Consider the following 18,473-nt stretch of genomic DNA (forward strand, 5'->3'; position numbering starts at 1 on the left):
TATTAGGTATTTACTTCTCAAATGACAAAAAAACATACCCATAAAATAGCAGTGAACCGTTTAGCACATCTGAAAGAATAGACCACTGGATGACCAAATTCTCTTATTTCACTTGAAACTCGCAAAGAGCGAAAAGCACAAAGGTAACTTGGGCGGTGAGCAAATGATGACTAGATAATTAAAAGAGGAAGGAGGTGCATTAACTGCTGATAGTTGCTGATAGCGGGTAGAAGCGCCGACTCAGCACGCGAACTGCGAGGCGTATCCGGCGTGGGATAATCTGTTATCTGTCAATAATCTTAACAGACGGAGTTAACGGTTTGAAATCACAACAGATCTTGGTTCAGAAAATCGATAGTAGGGTTTTTTGTATCGCATTTAATTTTTGTAGACTTTAAACCACATAACCACACTTTAGCACATGGAAAGTAGTGATTGGCAGGATTTGGACCCAGAATTTTAGTTTAAACCACGTTAAAAATAACGGGATCCAACTACGATATACTTTGTGTTCCATTAATATTTAATACATTACAGAAGGAAACGTTCTGCAAAAAATCGATATACTTAACAAATTCAAGGAAAGGGACAAACCAAGTTAAATTTCGCTATGTTGAGGGTTCGTATACACACACTACTGGTGCTGTTTATCCAAATAAACCATCACTGTTTATTTATAAAGCTCCAAAACAGAAGGCTAACACTGTACAAATCATTCACAGAAGAGACATGACCCAAATACAAATCTGGGAAACAAACAAAACAGCTGGCCAAGTGTAATCTCTAGATATATGACGTTGAAGTTATTTTGGTGGGACTTGCCATAAAGATTGGCGGGAACTGGCACTGGTTGTGGTGCAGACGACGATACATCAGCGGCGACTGTTCTGTGATGCACCTGGCAGCACCATTGTTGATGTGGGGTAGCGGATTTCTACCCCCGGATATTTACCCCCGTGAAAAAACGCCTACGTCATTTTGACGTCACGAGGGGCGGGGCTTATACACGTTCGAGAAACAGCCCGCGACTGGAAATCTACCTAACTGAGGTTGTTTACGATAGTGATCCGAAGAAAAGCACTAACTGAGGTTGTTTACGATAGTGATCCGAAGAAAAACACTAACTGAGGTTGTTTACTATAGTGATCCAAAGAAAAACACTAACTGAGGTTGTTTATAGTGATCAGAAGAAAAAACAATAACTGAGGTTGTTTACCATAGTGATCGGAAGAAAAAACAATAACTAAGGTCGTTTACGATAGTGATCAGAAGAAAAAACAATAACTGAGGTTGTTTACGATAGTGATCCGAAGAAGAAAAACACTAACTGATGTTGTTTACGATAGTGATCCGAAGAAAAAACATTAACTGAGGTTGTTTACGATAGTGATTCGAAGAGAAAAACACCAACTGAGGTTCTTTACGATAGTGATAAAAACACTAACTGAGGTTGTTTTCGATAGTGATCCTAAGAAAAAAATACTAACTGAGGTTGTTTACGATACTGATCCGAATAAACACATAACAACCAAACGTAAAAAAAACCTTTACGGGACACCAATAACACTATATTCCATGGTAGTACATATATTTAAAAGGCACCGGCTATCAACATAGGAGTATACACGCATGTATATGGCCGTTGTAGCGAATGCAACAACCTCCATAAAGACAGGATTATCACGCAACTCGGCTGAACAACCAGAATCGATCCAACCACATCCACGTACACGGAGGCACGGCACTGCAATTAATGTATTTGTACAGCGACTTGCAATTATCAAGTTTGTTAAGTCTTCTTAAGGATTAGCAATTAACTTCAAGAAGTTATAATGGGTTTATTAGCTGGCGGATAAAACAGTTTGATGGTTAAATACTCTTCTAAATCTTATTTGGTTTTATTAACGCTTTGGATAGTTTGGGGTGTACAACTGTACTAAAAGTATAGAAAGAAACTTCAAGAACCATCAAAATCTATGGGATCTAAAAAAATAAATTTAAAACGCACTTCTTCGTGGATATAACATTACCATGGGGTAATTTCTTCGTTAGTTCTTTCCGGTTTGTGTCAGGTATTCTGTTGTTTTTTTGTATAAATAACTAATTCCAATATTTTTTTAACAACACTTTGATCTTTGAACTCCCAACCTACGACTCAGAACTCAATCAATATAATCACAAGTCGTGCAACGGTGGATGTTCGTGTTGCGGTCGTGACTGGTCCAGATGCAGAATGCAATTAGATGCACTTCCGGTCTGACCGAGTGCACTACAGTGTCACAGGACAGATTTATAATTGAGGTCACTTTGATGGCATATTACGCTGTCTTTACTGATCACCCCAAAACAAAATGTTTTATGTAATTTTATAAGGTCACCTGCCAAATAAACCATAGTAGTTTAAGAGTATAAAACAAGGGCTGCCATTAGGAATGAACAAGAAATGAATCATGAGTTTACTACGACAGCGGGTAGCAAGAAGAAGTAAAGTTTACTAATACATCTTTAAATTTCTCGTAAGTATTGAGCATTCAAACGTGAAGACTTAACTACAGTATCTGGCTATAACATCATCATCTGCCGCAAAAATGTTGTCAGTTGGCATGTGAAAGTATCATCGCTGTTATTATTTCGTTCCTGAATAATACTTGCGCTTATCACCGAGTTTACGGCCCTAAAAGAAGCTTGGATACTGAACTATAAGGTATTCGATTCTCCCCAAAAAGGTAAATATAAAGAGGTAAAAATAAAGGTTTTTAAACATCACCTAAGCCAATTGAAATGACAACTATATATGATATGAACAAAATTCAAACACTTATTTATCACATCTCGATGGTCAAATATTATTGTTAGCTAGGACATTGGACAACATAAGGAATTAGACTGCATTTTTAACCTAAAATGAGACCCATTGGCCATGAGATTCCACAAGCAGAGAAAGGAATCTTCACGGTAGGTGAGCCGGCGTCGAGCACGGAGCGATGATGACGTAGCAGGCATTAGCCTAGCTCTCCTCACCCATTAGGATGCCACTGCAGTTTAAATGTCACTGGGTGGAACGACACGACAGTACACGAAAATTACTTTTTGCAGGCAATTTATTTTTTGTGCCGGAAACATTTAAATTTAAGACTTGTGGTAGTGGCACGGAGTAGAAATAGCCCATTCTTATTAACCATGGTCGAAGAACGAAAATTTATTTTGGATGCCAAAGTGTATTGAACAAAGAAACTAAATCAATATTTAGTTTTAAGTAGCTGTTACCCATGGGTTTCACCACTTTTGACTTCATAATTATTAATAACACTATTGATTGGTTAAGTTAAGCTGAAATAAACAAAACAGAATACAGTAATGCAAACAAATAATCACACCTGACAAATAAGTACAGCAGAGGTATTTTGAACATTAGGTATATGGAAAGTTCCCTTTGGAAAGCAATTACGGCCTTATAGGGCAATTTATGAAATAATGGATAGTTTTGCGCACGAATACTAGTAAAGTACCGGTATGGATCATAAACATAAACAAATGACGTTGTTGGCCCGAATCCTATACTAATAGCATTGAACATAAGTTTTGGCAGTTCCATTTAAGCAATGTTAAATAATGTTTATATTCGGGCCAAAAACGTCATTTGTTTAAGTTTATGATCCAATACCGGTATTTTTCTAGTATTCGTGGTTTTGCGCAAGGTGTCTCGTCATGACGCACATTTTAAGTATATGGTTTATGGGGGTGTTCCTTGTAGTTTTCCCAAAAGTTCATGGGTATTTTGGGCTTTATATATGGATAATAAAACTAAAATAACTTAGCATACAATATGTATTCCTGGTCATACACATATATCCATAGAGAGTCAACCTTTGCTGTAAGAAATTGCCATCATTTGCTTTATTACTAAACATATTACCTAGTACGATTGATATTAAAACGTCAAGAGAATCCCCAAGCACGGTAAGTGTTACAGGTGGTTTCATGGGATTAATTAGATCCGACACCCTTTAGCATATTATCAGCAAGCAAACTATATTCTATCCGTTTTACGCCTACGAAAATGTAGAGTAACTCTAGTTAGTATCATTGTTTGTTTTTCTTGTTTAAATAAAAGTTCTTTTACACATTACCGCAAGGTACTTAACTTAATTTACCTATTTTATATATTTTTTACTTAAACCAAACAAAGTTTAGGGCTGGAATAGGTTTACTCACCACAGTCGAAACGAGATTCCACGTGTCATAAACGAGATTCCACGTGCCATAAACGATCACGTGACTACCTTCACACGTCACACGCGAAGCTCACGTTTACAAATGCGTGTTGCATTGTGGGTAATGTAACACACGAAACATTGACACTGTAATTTAGTCTGTTTGTGTCTATAATCTGTCTGTAGACCGTTATACTCCGCGCCAAAGCTGGTGGCGGCTGAGGGATTAGGACGGCCAGGTCGGTGAGCAGGTCCGACCTATGTAGTCCTACCTGGCGGTCCTAATCCCTCAGCCGCCACCAGCTTTGGCGCAGAGTATAGATTCCTCGATTCCTGGGAACCATTATGTTATGATTTTGTCCACTTCCATTCTAGTTACGCCCAGGTTATTATATAAACTACTGTCGCAAGGTTTTATTTAGGCAATTTCCTTACAATTAACGATACAAAATTTAAGAAAATCGGTTCATAAATAAGGAAGAAAGCTTATTTGTATGATACCGTGTATCAACCAATATCTGTGGTCTTTGGGTAAAATCACTACTAATGAGCTAAAACAATCAGCTTTTTAATTGTTAGTTATCTAATCAGCGCAAATATTGATATACACAATATCATAACAATTAGTTTTCTTCCTTATTCATTAACTGATTTTCTTAAATTTTGTTTCGTTAGAATTGTAAGAAAAATTTCTAATTTAAACATTGTGATCGTAGTTTTGTTTATCCATGAAATTGTTTCTTTTTACGACAAAACGTGTTGTGAAAAAATTACGACTGTACGAGCAATTATTGACTTTGGAAATTGTTAACGTAATATTTAAGATTGTCTTTAGTCCAGGAATGATATCTTGAAGGGTCGGTAGAGTTTTGGGGACATCCTGTAGTACTCGCCTTCACAAGCTACTGGCTAATAGCACAAAAAAACTTACTACTAGCAACGCTGGTGGCGCTGCGTACGAATTGACAGGCAAAGCCCTCTCAAAGTACTTAACGCTTTTTACCATGCGGTTGGCATTCTGGGTTATAGTAGTATGTTCTCTGTGCTTAGGTCACCGACACGCCAAATCTCCCTTCTATGTTCTATGGAAAAACCCGTGTGATTAAACAATCATTGTATTGAAATATACATCTGTACATTATCTATAGTGCAATTTTGCTGGTTAAAATCACCCACAATAGATTTCTGGTTTCTGGTTTAATTTATCTGACATAAACACTTGACCCAGACAGGTTGCAGCTGTTTTATCTGAACTACGTTGTGAAGCTCACAAGAAAAACAAGCTAATGCAATCCATCATATCTGAGTACCGCCCAAGCACACCATACAACAGCACTACTGTGCGGGTTTTGAAACAAAATAAAATGTATGCACTGTTTTGTATGTTATTTATGTTTATAAACAAAATAATTGTAAATTATATTGTATATGAATCTATAACAAAATGGATCACTTTTCAAATATTAATGACTCTACAGTGATATTGGCATGGATTTATAAGTATGTGTTTATTTTATAAGTGTTTTAAAATAAAAAATAAAACCTTTCATACATTGAAATCAAAGTTGTTGAAAGACTAAATAAAACGTTTTGTTTAATAGTGCAACGCTATTGTGTGTTCTAGGATCATAAACAATTTTTCGAGACTTGTAATTAATTGTGGGTGTTGTTTTGATGAACATTAATTTGCTTACAATTTAAAAGAGCCCTAAACCAATTATTGTCAAACTACAAGTTATACATATATTTAAATATTTATTATACATATTTATATTTATGTACATTGAATATTTAATGTAACTAAAATGTGATAATATGTGAGATTGGATAGGAAAACTGGGTTAAGACGACGGCCGTAAAAATGTATACAATACATGCCACGCCTTGTAAATGCAATAACTTCACATTTCCAGACTGTAAAACGTATTGTGGGTTGTAAACCGGGCTTACTTTACAGCTTTGCAATACATCTTCGTCTTATCTCAAGCATTACATGGAAATGTAATATTTTGCGCCTAAGAAATACTGAGAATAAAGTAAATGCTTTATTTAGGTTACATATCAAAGCATATTTTATTATAAAATTATTGCTTCATGGAATACACATATCCTGTATGTGTATGCTATGCGTAGAGTTTGTTATATTGTAGGCCTACATATACCTTCTTTCTTTGCCAATTGTCGAATTTGAAAACCCTCAACTAATTTGTTTACTTAGCTTGACTTCTCGTAGCTAACAAACAAAGTGTATATGGGAAAAAATACCATTTAATTAAATTAGTCGACACCAAAGCACTAAAACATAACTGGGCATGATTCACACAATTTAGAAATTTAGGGATAGGAGTCCATACATGTGCCCACATTTAGATTTTAAATTAATAATTAGCATTAATATAAATACTATAGAAACACTCTACACCTTTTTACTCGTCGACTAAATAAAATGTTTACTTTATTCATCTTTGCCTCCAGGAATGAATATTGACAACATAAAACCTTTACTATCTACAAAATCTATGTATTTCAGAAACGAAACATATAAAAACGCAACCTTTCCAAACTTGCAATATACACATTAACTATTTACCAAGACGAGGTAAAACTTTTAACGCTTTAATCTGTTACAACTAAAAGGTCATCATGTTTGCAAAATAATTTCAGATATTCTACTAGTATTTTCTTTTGGAGTCCGAGACAATTACTTACGATTATTCGTGTTAATTATTCGTAACAATTACTTACGAAGTTTACGAGTTCCTTACCGTCTTGATAGACATTTTTCTGTACACCGAAGCAGATGTAGCAAAACTGGGAAACCAGGACGTATGGAAATGCAGTACTACATAGAAGTGAGTTAGAAGTTGCTACCTACGAAGTAAAGACTACTGATGAGTACCTTAGATCAAATAATAGACAGTAGAGTAGGTAAACTACTTCTTTAATCTATGGTGTGGTACATCGTTGGTACCAATGAATTACAGAACCTTATAAGGTCCTGTATTCATTGTTGGTACTAACCTACATTTGATTAATAATGCTTATTTTTTTTATTCACTCTCCACAACAACGACACCGATGACGGTGCCCAGAGAGGCTGGACCGCTGGACCAGCTACATTGTTGCCAATGACAGACGGGAGGATCCAGACCGGACGTCCGGTAGCCATCCTAGTCACCTGATTGACCGGAACTTCCGGTGCCATTGTTGAATAGTTTCACCGATTGACGCAATAGCAGCCTTGCCTTTTATTGGGGAAATGGCGGCTATTAGTGAACTAAATTAAGTTTAAACGGGTGACAATTGAGTGCTCAATTCACTACAGTACAACAGAAATGAGACGAAATGACAAAGAAATGTACTACAGTGGTGGGTTATTAATGAGTGTACTGGTTTTTGTATATCTTAAACGATCTCACACTAAAAATTGAATGATTAAGAATTCACATGTAACATTATATTAAGACTTGGATATGACTGTATTTTACCTAACATAATTCGAATTCAAATATATTTATTATGGAAATTACAACAGCTTGGCCTCGCCAAGTTTAAAAAAACTTGTCGGCTAGGTCAAAGGCTGGCACTTTAACTTAAAACAAAGTAGTTGGCAGCACACTAAAAAATCTAAACTGTAATAACATAAGTAATTGCTTTACAATCTACGGGATATTTGGATTGCTCATATTTGTTCCTCTTTGTTTTTCATGGTTCGTAGACCATGTTTGAACTGTTTGTTTGCACAGCAGACTGGCAGTGCCGGCCGAGCTCAGTTGATTGAAAAAAGGAAAACCTAAAGCTGGGAACCTAAAGCTGGAAAACCTGATGGGGAAAATGTTTATTAAATCATAGCAGTTTGACTGATTCGTCAATTATGCACGACAACACAATCAGTGGAAGTCTATTTTCTAGTAGATAAATCATAAAATAAAAATAATGAACATCCATAACACATCAACTAACTTATTTAAAAATGCTTGCCAACCCTGGTGTATTTATTGTTTAAATGAAATTTTAGCTTTGTACCAAGCAAAAGCAGTAGTGCCCAAAAAAACCTACACATATTTTAAACGGTTTCAAAATTAACTTTTAAATTATGGAACTATTTCCGTACTAAAATTAAATAGACAACGATGAAGCAATCGCATATATTATATTTAACGTCTTAAAACAGTCGAGAGAGTGTTCAACGTTAAAAAAACGAGATGATAACTAATGGGGTGAAAACTCTTTCTCTTCAAGAGGTGCTCGAGAGCCTCTCCAGAAACTGCAGCGTCTTGACGGGAATGTTTAAACTATCCTCACCAGACATAAGTGTTGGTTTAGTTAATGATATAGTACCAGGGGGCCGAGCATTGCTAGAGGTGTTTTGATTTGTTCAAGAGTTAAAACAATTAATCCTACAAATATTTTCAGTTTTGCTGCGATTAAATAAGTTGCAAATTGAATATTACAACAGAAGAAATTTGAGGATACTCCAAAAAAGAGAGGAGAAAATTAGTCGCCATTAACAAACAGTTGATGCACTTTAAATAGTATGCACATAGCAAAAGATATTATAATAAGTTTACTTGCATTATCCTCAACGGAACAGTTGCATTTTCTCGGCTGTTGTAAAAGTGTAATGCATGTCTAGCAGAGCCCATCAAAAAGCAATGAAGCGCTCAGTACGTGAGAAAGATAATAACACGCGGATTACTTCAAGGATAAAGAAAGTAGTTAGGAAATTGTATAAATGCAATAACGTCTGATGGGTTCAACAGTGCATAACGAAAACCAGCATGAGGTATATACAGTAACGCGCTACAGTTAACTGATAAATTACGGAAATGTATTTGATTCATTTGGAGATTATTTCACATATTCAGGAAGACAAATACTAAACAAAGTAGTATAATTTTTTCATACCACTGTTGACAATACAAGGAAAAACTCCCATTGCAGTGAATCTGCAGACGAAAAAAAATTCTAGTTGTTTCATTAGGTTTAGGTTTTAAAAGTTTCATAAAATAATAGTAACTTAAGTTCTGTAAACTTCCATGACCAATATACTGTAAATAGTTTTGAGAGTCAATGATTCGTTTTAGATTTTCTTCAACTAAAACGAGGAACAAAAACTGTTTTAGCGAATTTCCTATATAGGGAATAAGCTTACCGTAGTACTCATGGTGAGACCTGGACCCGGGACCGATTTAATTTTTCGTTTCGAGATCCCTAGAGACCAAACACCATCCGTACAAATTTGCTACGTTACCTTCGTAATATTTTTAATTTTAATATTTTCGACTTTATATTTAAATACCACGTTTTATCCTAAATTTAAAACATCCCCTATCCTTTAACTGAAGTGAAGGGATCTGTGTAGGAAGGAGTCAACATCCAATAACATCCCAGGATCGGAAGGAAGGATAGCTCGGGGAAATTAAAACTCAATCGCAGAATTGATCCGAGGCAGAGACGACGGTATCGCCGATCGCCGTTGATTCCATTACAGTCAGCCTCTAGCATGGCTGGGGGCTTACTGATTGTACGGTATATCATTTGTAGGCGATTTTTCATTGGTAACGAGTTCGACAAATAAACTTAAGTCACACTACTATGTCCACGTTGCAAAACTGTATCTATCCTAGTCATGGCTGAAATTAGCATGCTTGACCAATTTAGTGACAGTGGCAGAGGTTAATGTTGAGTCATAATCGGTTAGGATTTAGCCCCAAAGTTACCAGCATTAATAGTTATTAAATGTAAATTCGATCTAGGGTCAAGCTAGTCTTTTAAGATAGTCTTTTAAGCTAGTCAGTTGAGATATTGGACGATTTCAAGGTAAATTTATATGAAAGTAGAGTATTGGTTGGTACAAGAATTTTCCAAGTATTTGCATTTACAAAAATGTTAAAAGTCTTGTTAATCTTTCCTGGACTACCCTAACCAAACGAAAATATACCTGTTTGACTTTGATTGTCTTTCAGTTGCTACAGGTTGTCAGAGATTTCTTTAAATTAGGAATATATTTGTAACAAACGTCATTGGGAATCATCAAACACAGAAACAACTCAAAGTTATAAACATTCTCGAAGGAAGAAAAGTTAATACTTGGTTAGTATCAGTTTAGGGAAAATCTTAGTGTATGTCCACACATTTGATTGAGAATTGTGTAATCTAGTTAAATGGAGCCGTAAAAAATTGGCAAGTTTTTTTAAAAATAAATGTTGAATGAAATGCTATAATATTTTTAATTCCAAAATACAAATTTCGACTAAAATTTCTTAAATAGTCTGACCAACCTCACATAATTTGACATCCTCATTTAATTGTTTCGATACACTGCATAGTATAAGCTGTTGATTGGTTCAAGATGCATTTAGTCAACAAAACCCTAGTGAACTACACGTGCAAGTTAAGTGAATACAGTTGTGACTTTCGCAGAGTCATGTGAAATGATGACATCATCGGTCGCCGTGGGCAGCAAAGGTCAGATTGTTTAACACAGATTCTTCTTTGTCACTTATCTTTGATATGACCTGTCCCTCACTGCGTATAATAAACAGTAAAGCGGTCATTGTATTGACAAATTGATAAATACCCTTTTCAGGTTGATTTTGTAACTGGCCAAAGAAATAGCGTGGAAGTTAAATTTACGATTAAATTGTCTTAAAAAGCAGGTGTTAATCTTATTGGTAACTATATACCAATAGCACTGTATGGTAACTATATACCAATAGCACTGTAAGTGAAAAAGAAAAAAAAATGATAATTAAAGAAAAACAATATAATTTTAGCCAATAGAACGTCAATAAACACTATAAAATACGACAAACAGTCCAAAATAGTACAGTAATGGATTTTCAGAGTCTAAGCGTAATTTCCCCCAATTATTCAGTACATTTCACAAAAAACTATGTACCTTAACTTAGTTCAACTATTTGGTGTGTAAAGAAAATTGTATGCCTATAAAAGTAAACTGGAGAATAAAAACAAGAAACTTGTAGGACACATTTAGCTATGTACTGCCACACTCAGGTGCAGCTTTTTACTGCTTGGGTTTTGCCAAGCGGGGCATGAATTATTGAGCTCATTCGAGGAAAACCTTAGGGGGAACTCAGGAAATGTATACACTTGCATGCAAACCAAAAACTTGACCGTTGAGTAGCACACCCACACTTATAATCAAACATCGATGATTGAATGTTAATGGAAGTTAAGTTCCTTGATAGGTATTTAATCTCATTATTGCCAGGCGGTAGTAGAATTCCATTTAGTGTACGGTAAATTGTTCGATTATAGAAATGTCTAAACAGTCTTGTAATGGTTCCTGCGATGTCCATACGTCATTAGACTATTGTGCGAAGCCCATAGAGTGACGGTTATTGAAAGCTCTATAGAGGTTTTGACAAAAACAATAATTTACATAAGTGAGAGAGCCGAGACTGCACTTTCAGATTTGCTCAAGGTTTGATGGTGGTCACATTGCGGGTGGTGCGGTTACAGTTTACAGCGCATTGTTTGGTTATCTGATTTTAGAACTTTCTCTCTGACTGCCCACCCTTAGGCTGTTACTGTAGTACAGGATCCATAGCACAATATCTCATTATGTAAAGAGAAAGATGGCACACATGCCCCAAGCTTGGAATACAATGAAACAGTGAACGTAGTGTTTATATTGCAGACGTTTGGTAGACATGGGTTTCCGTGTATCAGAAAAATGTTGGCAAAACGTGTAAATTAAGAAATAATAATGGTAGATTACGGTGGTAAATTGTAAAAAAAAAACATATAGAAGCAATCACCATCAGACAATGTCGAGGTGTTTGAAAAGATTCAATTTTTCACAAAAAGTCTCCACATAAAAAGCATACATGGTTTTCACGGCTCCATAGCACCATGTGTAGTGAAATCGCTTAGTTTATGTTTTAAACATGACAGATTATTCATTGATGCAATATAAATAATGTGACAGTGCAAAAAAATGAGTTGCTCTGTCTGACCCTAGTCAATGGAGTGATTGGAGGGGCTGGGCGTTTTTGGGGAGTGAAAAAAAGTTGAAGCATCTCTGATCTGGAACACAGTCTAGGTACTTCAGGTTGAAGTACTTAACAGTCTCGGAGTACAAGAATGGAATTCATAGTCCCTAAATCAACCAACGTACCTGGTTTGTCTGTGGTAGGGGGCGGCATGGTCGGCGACGGGACTGGGTGACGTCATGCTAAGGACGAAGGGAGCATCCAGGTCGTCGGAGAACTCTGGCTCAGGAGAACTCACAACCAGAGGCTTCTCCTGTTCGAAGAACGTTACTCGTACTTTGGACGGGTGTCTGACTTCAGACCTGCAAACAGAAGTCAAGTTGAGGTGCTATGAACACACACAAAAACACTAGAAGCATAGAATAACTGGCGAGACCTAGAATTAGATGTGCTAAAGTTCCATGGTCAACCCTCTGCCTTGCTATAGATGACCATCTTCTTCTCACTATCGTGGTTTTCGGGATACGTGTCGAATTGGAAGAAACAGCAGCTCCGAACTGCTTCGAAGATGGCCATCTGTAGCAAGACCGAAAGTTGCCTTTGAAATGGTATAGGTTTACCACCTAAGCCCATGTATATACGATAGAAAAACCTTTCGTTCTGAAGGTTTCAGGTTCAATCCCTGTCAAAGAAGCAATTTGTCATTCCTTTAAGTTAGTTGACCAGGCAACGACTTTAGATACTGTGTAGCCAAAATCATAATTTGGACTGATAGAAAAAACACTCAATATACAAATGTTGTGTTTTACTTCAATAAACTACCACAACAAAAAACACACTCGACATTTATTGACAAACACATAAAAATAGGCCTTGGATAAAATATACTTTGTGTGAAGAAAAATACAAAAAAATCATGAAGTCTATAAAATAAATCTCGAAAATAAACACTTTGAAACAAAAGGAGAAATCAGTGCAAAATGATGTAGACGTTTGGACATATGCCACTTTCAACCCTCAATCCCCCTTATCAGCTTAGCCACATCCACTACCCCCCCCCCTTCCTCCCACCAATAATCCACAAATACATTCTGACGTTGTAGTGGAAATATCAGTCGGATTGGTAACGACAACTTGTTGATTTCAATCACATTTCACGTCCAACAAATTATGTCCATAACAATCCCTACATTTGTATCCCACCTCTTGCACTTCTTAGAAAAAACTGTGACGTGGTAGTAAATTTACAATATGTAGCTGACAATATTGCATTCAATATGTATTAAAGTTATTCTTGTTGCAACTTATCTCTGTCACACAGTTGAAATGCAATGATTTACGAGAATATGTCTTCTGTCAACATATGATATGGTTTGAAAATCGTCATTGTTAAAAGTCGTAATAGGCCTATTATCAAATGCCGTATATTATCAAAGGCAAACCCGTGTACAATCTCTCATCTCTTATTGAATTAGCTATACAGTCTTTGTTTATTTATTTTGTGTTGTGTTTATCTCTGCCAATCTTTTTACTTATTTTGTCTAGGTTATATCCAAAACTCTAGTCTTGATGTTGTCAAACGTTGACTTTTTATTAGCTATCATTTGAGTCGTCAGTTTTGGATTTTGTCAAAGTGATGTGTGTGTTGTAGGAACAGTGGACACCGTCTGATACTAAGCACTTCATTGTATTGATTGTCTGACAATGCCTCAGTACTGTACAGTCCAGTCCCATCACGTCCCAACACACCCTGACATGTCCAACTGTCCAGTGTTATATTAGCCATCACATGAACAATGCCACTGCACCATCATTCTTGATGACTACAACATTTGAACGATTCAATATAGTATTTTTCCCCTGTGTTTAATAAGTTTTACTGAATTGAGTTAAGACTTTATGGATGCAAAATTTTAAAAGTACAATCAAGAATACAGTGATATGAATTTGTTTGAAATTTAAAGAAATTGACTTGCGTTAGACTTTGTGTTTTCATAGTATGGTCAATTAGTTGTGGAAAATCTAATAACAATGTTATATTCAGGGTTTGCTTAAAAGATTACAAGTTAGTGATAAAGTTAATGAATATCACATAAAAAATAGATAATTTATTTTCAATGTAACTCAGAGCAATGAAAAATTGTAAATTAATTCAAATTAATGTTTTCACTCATAAAATTCATGTTCATTATTGAGCCCTTTTACATACACGAGCACAACAAACTCGTATAACCCTTCAACGAAGTTTGAGGATATGTCTCAGTTCTAGGGATAGTCCAACTAGTAATGTTACACTTTTATTTGTTCATAGCTAATTTATTCATATGACAGGATAGATTAGGTTAGATTTGGTTAGGGTATGTTAATAATTATGTATTGTAGACTTTGGAACATGTGTCACTCTTTCTCACGGACTTTATTTAACACTGCACGGAGTTGGTCATGATCCACCAGGGACCCGATGTGACCACCGCGCGGAGTTGGGATATATCTTGGTTCTAGCTGAGCAAGCATAACCTAACCCTAAACAGGATTTGTATAAATGCCATTTCAACCTCCAAACATGTACAACAGTTCTAATCGAAAACAGAAAACGTCATTATGTATGTTCATTAATATTATTAATTTTTACCATACGACCATAATATTGTTCGTCCTAATTCTAACAACAGTCGTTCACAGCTAACCACTTTAGCCGGGTTTACACTATGTAGCAAAAACTGCTATATAACTTTTGCTATATAACATTGTTATATAACTTTTGCTATATAACATTGCTATATAACTTTTACTATACAAAAAAGCTACATACAATTTTGTGATTCCTGTGCCCGTGCTATAAGTTATATGTAGCACAACCTCATTTACATTCTGTATCGAAAATATCGAGCCGAAGAGACATTGTTCGAGGCAGCTATCACGGTGATCGGAAGTCAGAAACGGAAGCGATCCATAATTAAAACGCGAAATAAGACGATGGTAGATTCAAAAATGTTTTACGTATGACCACAACGCCGGTTGTCCACGGAACAGTTCAATTAAAGTTTATAATAGCATCCCGATCCCACGCACTGTCGCTTTATAGTCCTTCCATTGCAAACAAAGATCCTCGAGCAAAAACGTCCGTACACATGAGGCTAACACTGTGAACTTTTGTGAACTGTTGACACTTAATGCTACATATAGCAGATGCTAGACGAAAAATATTTGTATAACATTACTACATATAGCAATGTTAGATATAGCATGCATTTCTTTTGATCTTTACCGACTCCCGATGGATAGCACAATTTTTGCTATATATAGCAGAATCTGCTACATATAGCAGTGTTATATAGCACTTTTGAAAAGTGACTTTTTCTACTTCTAGCAAATGTTATATAACATTGCTAGATGTTACACAAATCTGCTATATAGCAGGTTTTGCTTTACACAGCGCATTGCTCCGACGTGTTAACTGGCATAAACAGACGTGCTGTCGTCAACCAACAACAAGGATTTACAGGAGAGTGGTGACTAAGGTCTGTATGGATCTAGGTGTTGACATTACAAACAGTGTGGTGTATCGGCTATGGGACACGTTCACGGGTGCGGCGTGTATAATGTATGCTGATGGTAAACATGCCATGACAATTTAACACAAACATGGTTTTAAAAGCTCTACCATAGTAAATATACGACGTAGGTAATTTTTATAAATGTAGTTTTGGGATTTGGATCAACATGTTCGAGCGGATGTACAACATTTGTTCAACAACATACAAAATAGCTACTTGCTGGTTATTTTGTGAGATATTTTCCTCAAATCTAGTTTATAATAGATTTAAAAACACATGTCTGTTCTCGTAGTAAACACATTGAAGAATGAATGCACATATTGTACAACGCGTTAAATATCTAATCTATATACAGGGTGCTCAACTCAAGGTGGCCACCATTGGGATATCGGAAACGGTAAGAATTAGAGCACACTTTAAATGGGGGACATTCCTTTATTTTTTGTGGAAGTTAAAAATATGATTTTATTTTTTCAAAATTCAGCCGCCATTTTCCAAAATGGCGGCCAACTTTGAAATTTCTTATGGAACACCCTATATTTTATCAATTTAACAACTTTTTTATCCTTGACATTTGTTCGATAAATCAACTCGTTTAGGAGTTACAGCCTATGGAAAATGTCTTCCGGTGTACATTTTACATCATGTAGCTCCTAAACAAGTAGGTTTATAGCGAAAATACGTAGAGTAAATAAGTCAAATAAGTCTTAAAATTGCATCCACATTCCAAAAAGACCATAAAATACACAGTTTTCCACTTTTCAAGTTTGCCGCCATTTTTGAAATAATAGGATTAATATTTTTAACGAATTTTATGGTCTTTTTGGAATGTGGATGCAACTGCCCAATTACCCAATGCATGCATAGTTCACAAATTAGGATAAAACAATTTCATATCGCACTTATTTGTTATGCTGTTGTATGAGGTTACTTAAAGCTACTGTGCGGCAGTTTTGACCTTCATTTTCCACAGCCAGCGGAAGATTGACGCTAGTTATTTTGCAATCCAGTGATTTGACAAACAATGGTTGATAGAAAACACGGAGTGCGGTAACTCGTCAGGATGCGGTTTGCGGTGAATTATTTATGAGTCTAGAGTTGTTAATATACAGGAAACATCGAGGGAAATGTAAAGGATGGAACGAACAAACAATAATGTTTGCTATGATGATGAATAACTCCATTTAGTACAAACGTTTCTTTTAAAGAACAAAACTTTAATACAACAAAATTATGACTACACAGACTCAAAAGAACATTCAGAAATATTAAAAAAAAAATCAATAAAGAAAATCTACGCCTACAGTTCTTCAAACTATTTAACAAAATAAGGCACGACACAACAGAAATTATCAAACGTCTATGAAAAGCAAATAAATTTAAGAAAATAAATTCCTTTTGTATCGAACTCCTTCAAATATTTTTGAAATTCATCAAACCTGAAATTATTATCAAAACTCTATTACCTTAAATGATTAACAATCTCATGTTTACACAAAATAATTATGCTATGCTAAGCCTAAGATTAAGATTAAGAAATTCCTTATGTAACAAGAAAGAAAACTACTTTGTCTTGAAACGGAATGACTTGGCGCAACAACGTCTGCAATACAATTAAAGGACCAAAATAAAGACGTTTATACTGCACACTCCTTTATTCTGTATGTTTTTGAAATTGGGTACCTTTTTTGTCCTAGGACGCTAGGCACGAGCCCGGAATTGTTTTTTCACATTACTTTAGGCTAGACCTAGTGGTTGCGGCATTATCACTTAGATAAAATCCATTGGTGATTTGGCGGGATTTGAACCCGGGAACCCAGGAACCGGACTTCTGTGCTCTAACCACTAGACCAGCTTGCTCCCTCAAAAAGTTAGGTACAAGAAAATTAGGTACTGAAAATATCCATGAAGCGATTTGTGTGTAACACTTTAAACGTGAATACGCGTCCAAACCAAGATTTGAACTCACGATATGGTTTTATAAACAACAGAAACATAGACTACACTTACTGGTGATTAATTTACATCAGAATGTACCATCATCGTGTACCCCAGACATACGGCGTAAATAGAAAAACATATGGCATCCAGAGTAAATCCAATCCAACAGACAAGGCTCAGTACAATGAAGTTGTTATGCAAATTATTCCATTAAACCCTAATCAAAGCTAGCAGGTGTGTTTGGCTTATCTCACATATAAACCTGTTTCGTAAATTTTGTCAGGATTGATTTGATTTAAATCCGAACAAAAACCGCTTCGTAATAATTTTGTCAGGATCTTTATTAATGCACTCTAAATCGTCGAGATAATAATCCTCGCTAAGACAAGATAAAAAGCTGTAAGTTTGAGAATAAGTATGGTGGTCATGTATAATGTTTACACAGGGTGTCCCAGAACTCTCTACCAATATTTTAGGACATTGGTCCTGGGTAAGAAAAATAATCTTAATATCATAATTGTCCGGAAGTCCTTAGTTACTCACACAGTCACCATTTTGTTTTTATCACTTAATGATAAAAAAAGGTTAAACGTACGAAATCTAATCTTTGCAGAAACATTCCATGACAACTAGACAAAGCTAAACAAAATTATTGAAAATTTTCCAAACCTATAAAACAAAATGGCGGCCATAAAATACAATTTTTGTAAAATAAACGGGTTTTGAGCTATAAAAAATATTATAAATGGCCGTTTCTGCATGATTGTTTAAATTTTGTGCGTTTAACCATTTTTTTAGAA

The 18,473-nt window shown here is 35.6% G+C and overlaps 1 protein-coding gene across 1 annotated transcript in view; it reads right to left on the reverse strand.

Moving 5' to 3' along the window:
* The window catches only part of LOC128995094 (uncharacterized), a 176,995-nt gene that overhangs the window by 38,168 nt on the left and 120,354 nt on the right, over window positions 1-18,473 (reverse strand). The window contains exon 4 of the mRNA XM_054419984.1: window positions 12,361-12,537. Within this exon, the coding sequence (XP_054275959.1) occupies window positions 12,361-12,537 (177 nt within the window). The remainder of the gene's footprint in view (window positions 1-12,360; window positions 12,538-18,473) is intronic.

Source organism: Macrosteles quadrilineatus, unplaced genomic scaffold (genome assembly GCF_028750875.1).
Source record: "Macrosteles quadrilineatus isolate MER2022 unplaced genomic scaffold, UCM_ALF_1.0 Scaffold_5__1_contigs__length_97177068, whole genome shotgun sequence".
NCBI lineage: Eukaryota > Metazoa > Arthropoda > Insecta > Hemiptera > Cicadellidae > Macrosteles > Macrosteles quadrilineatus.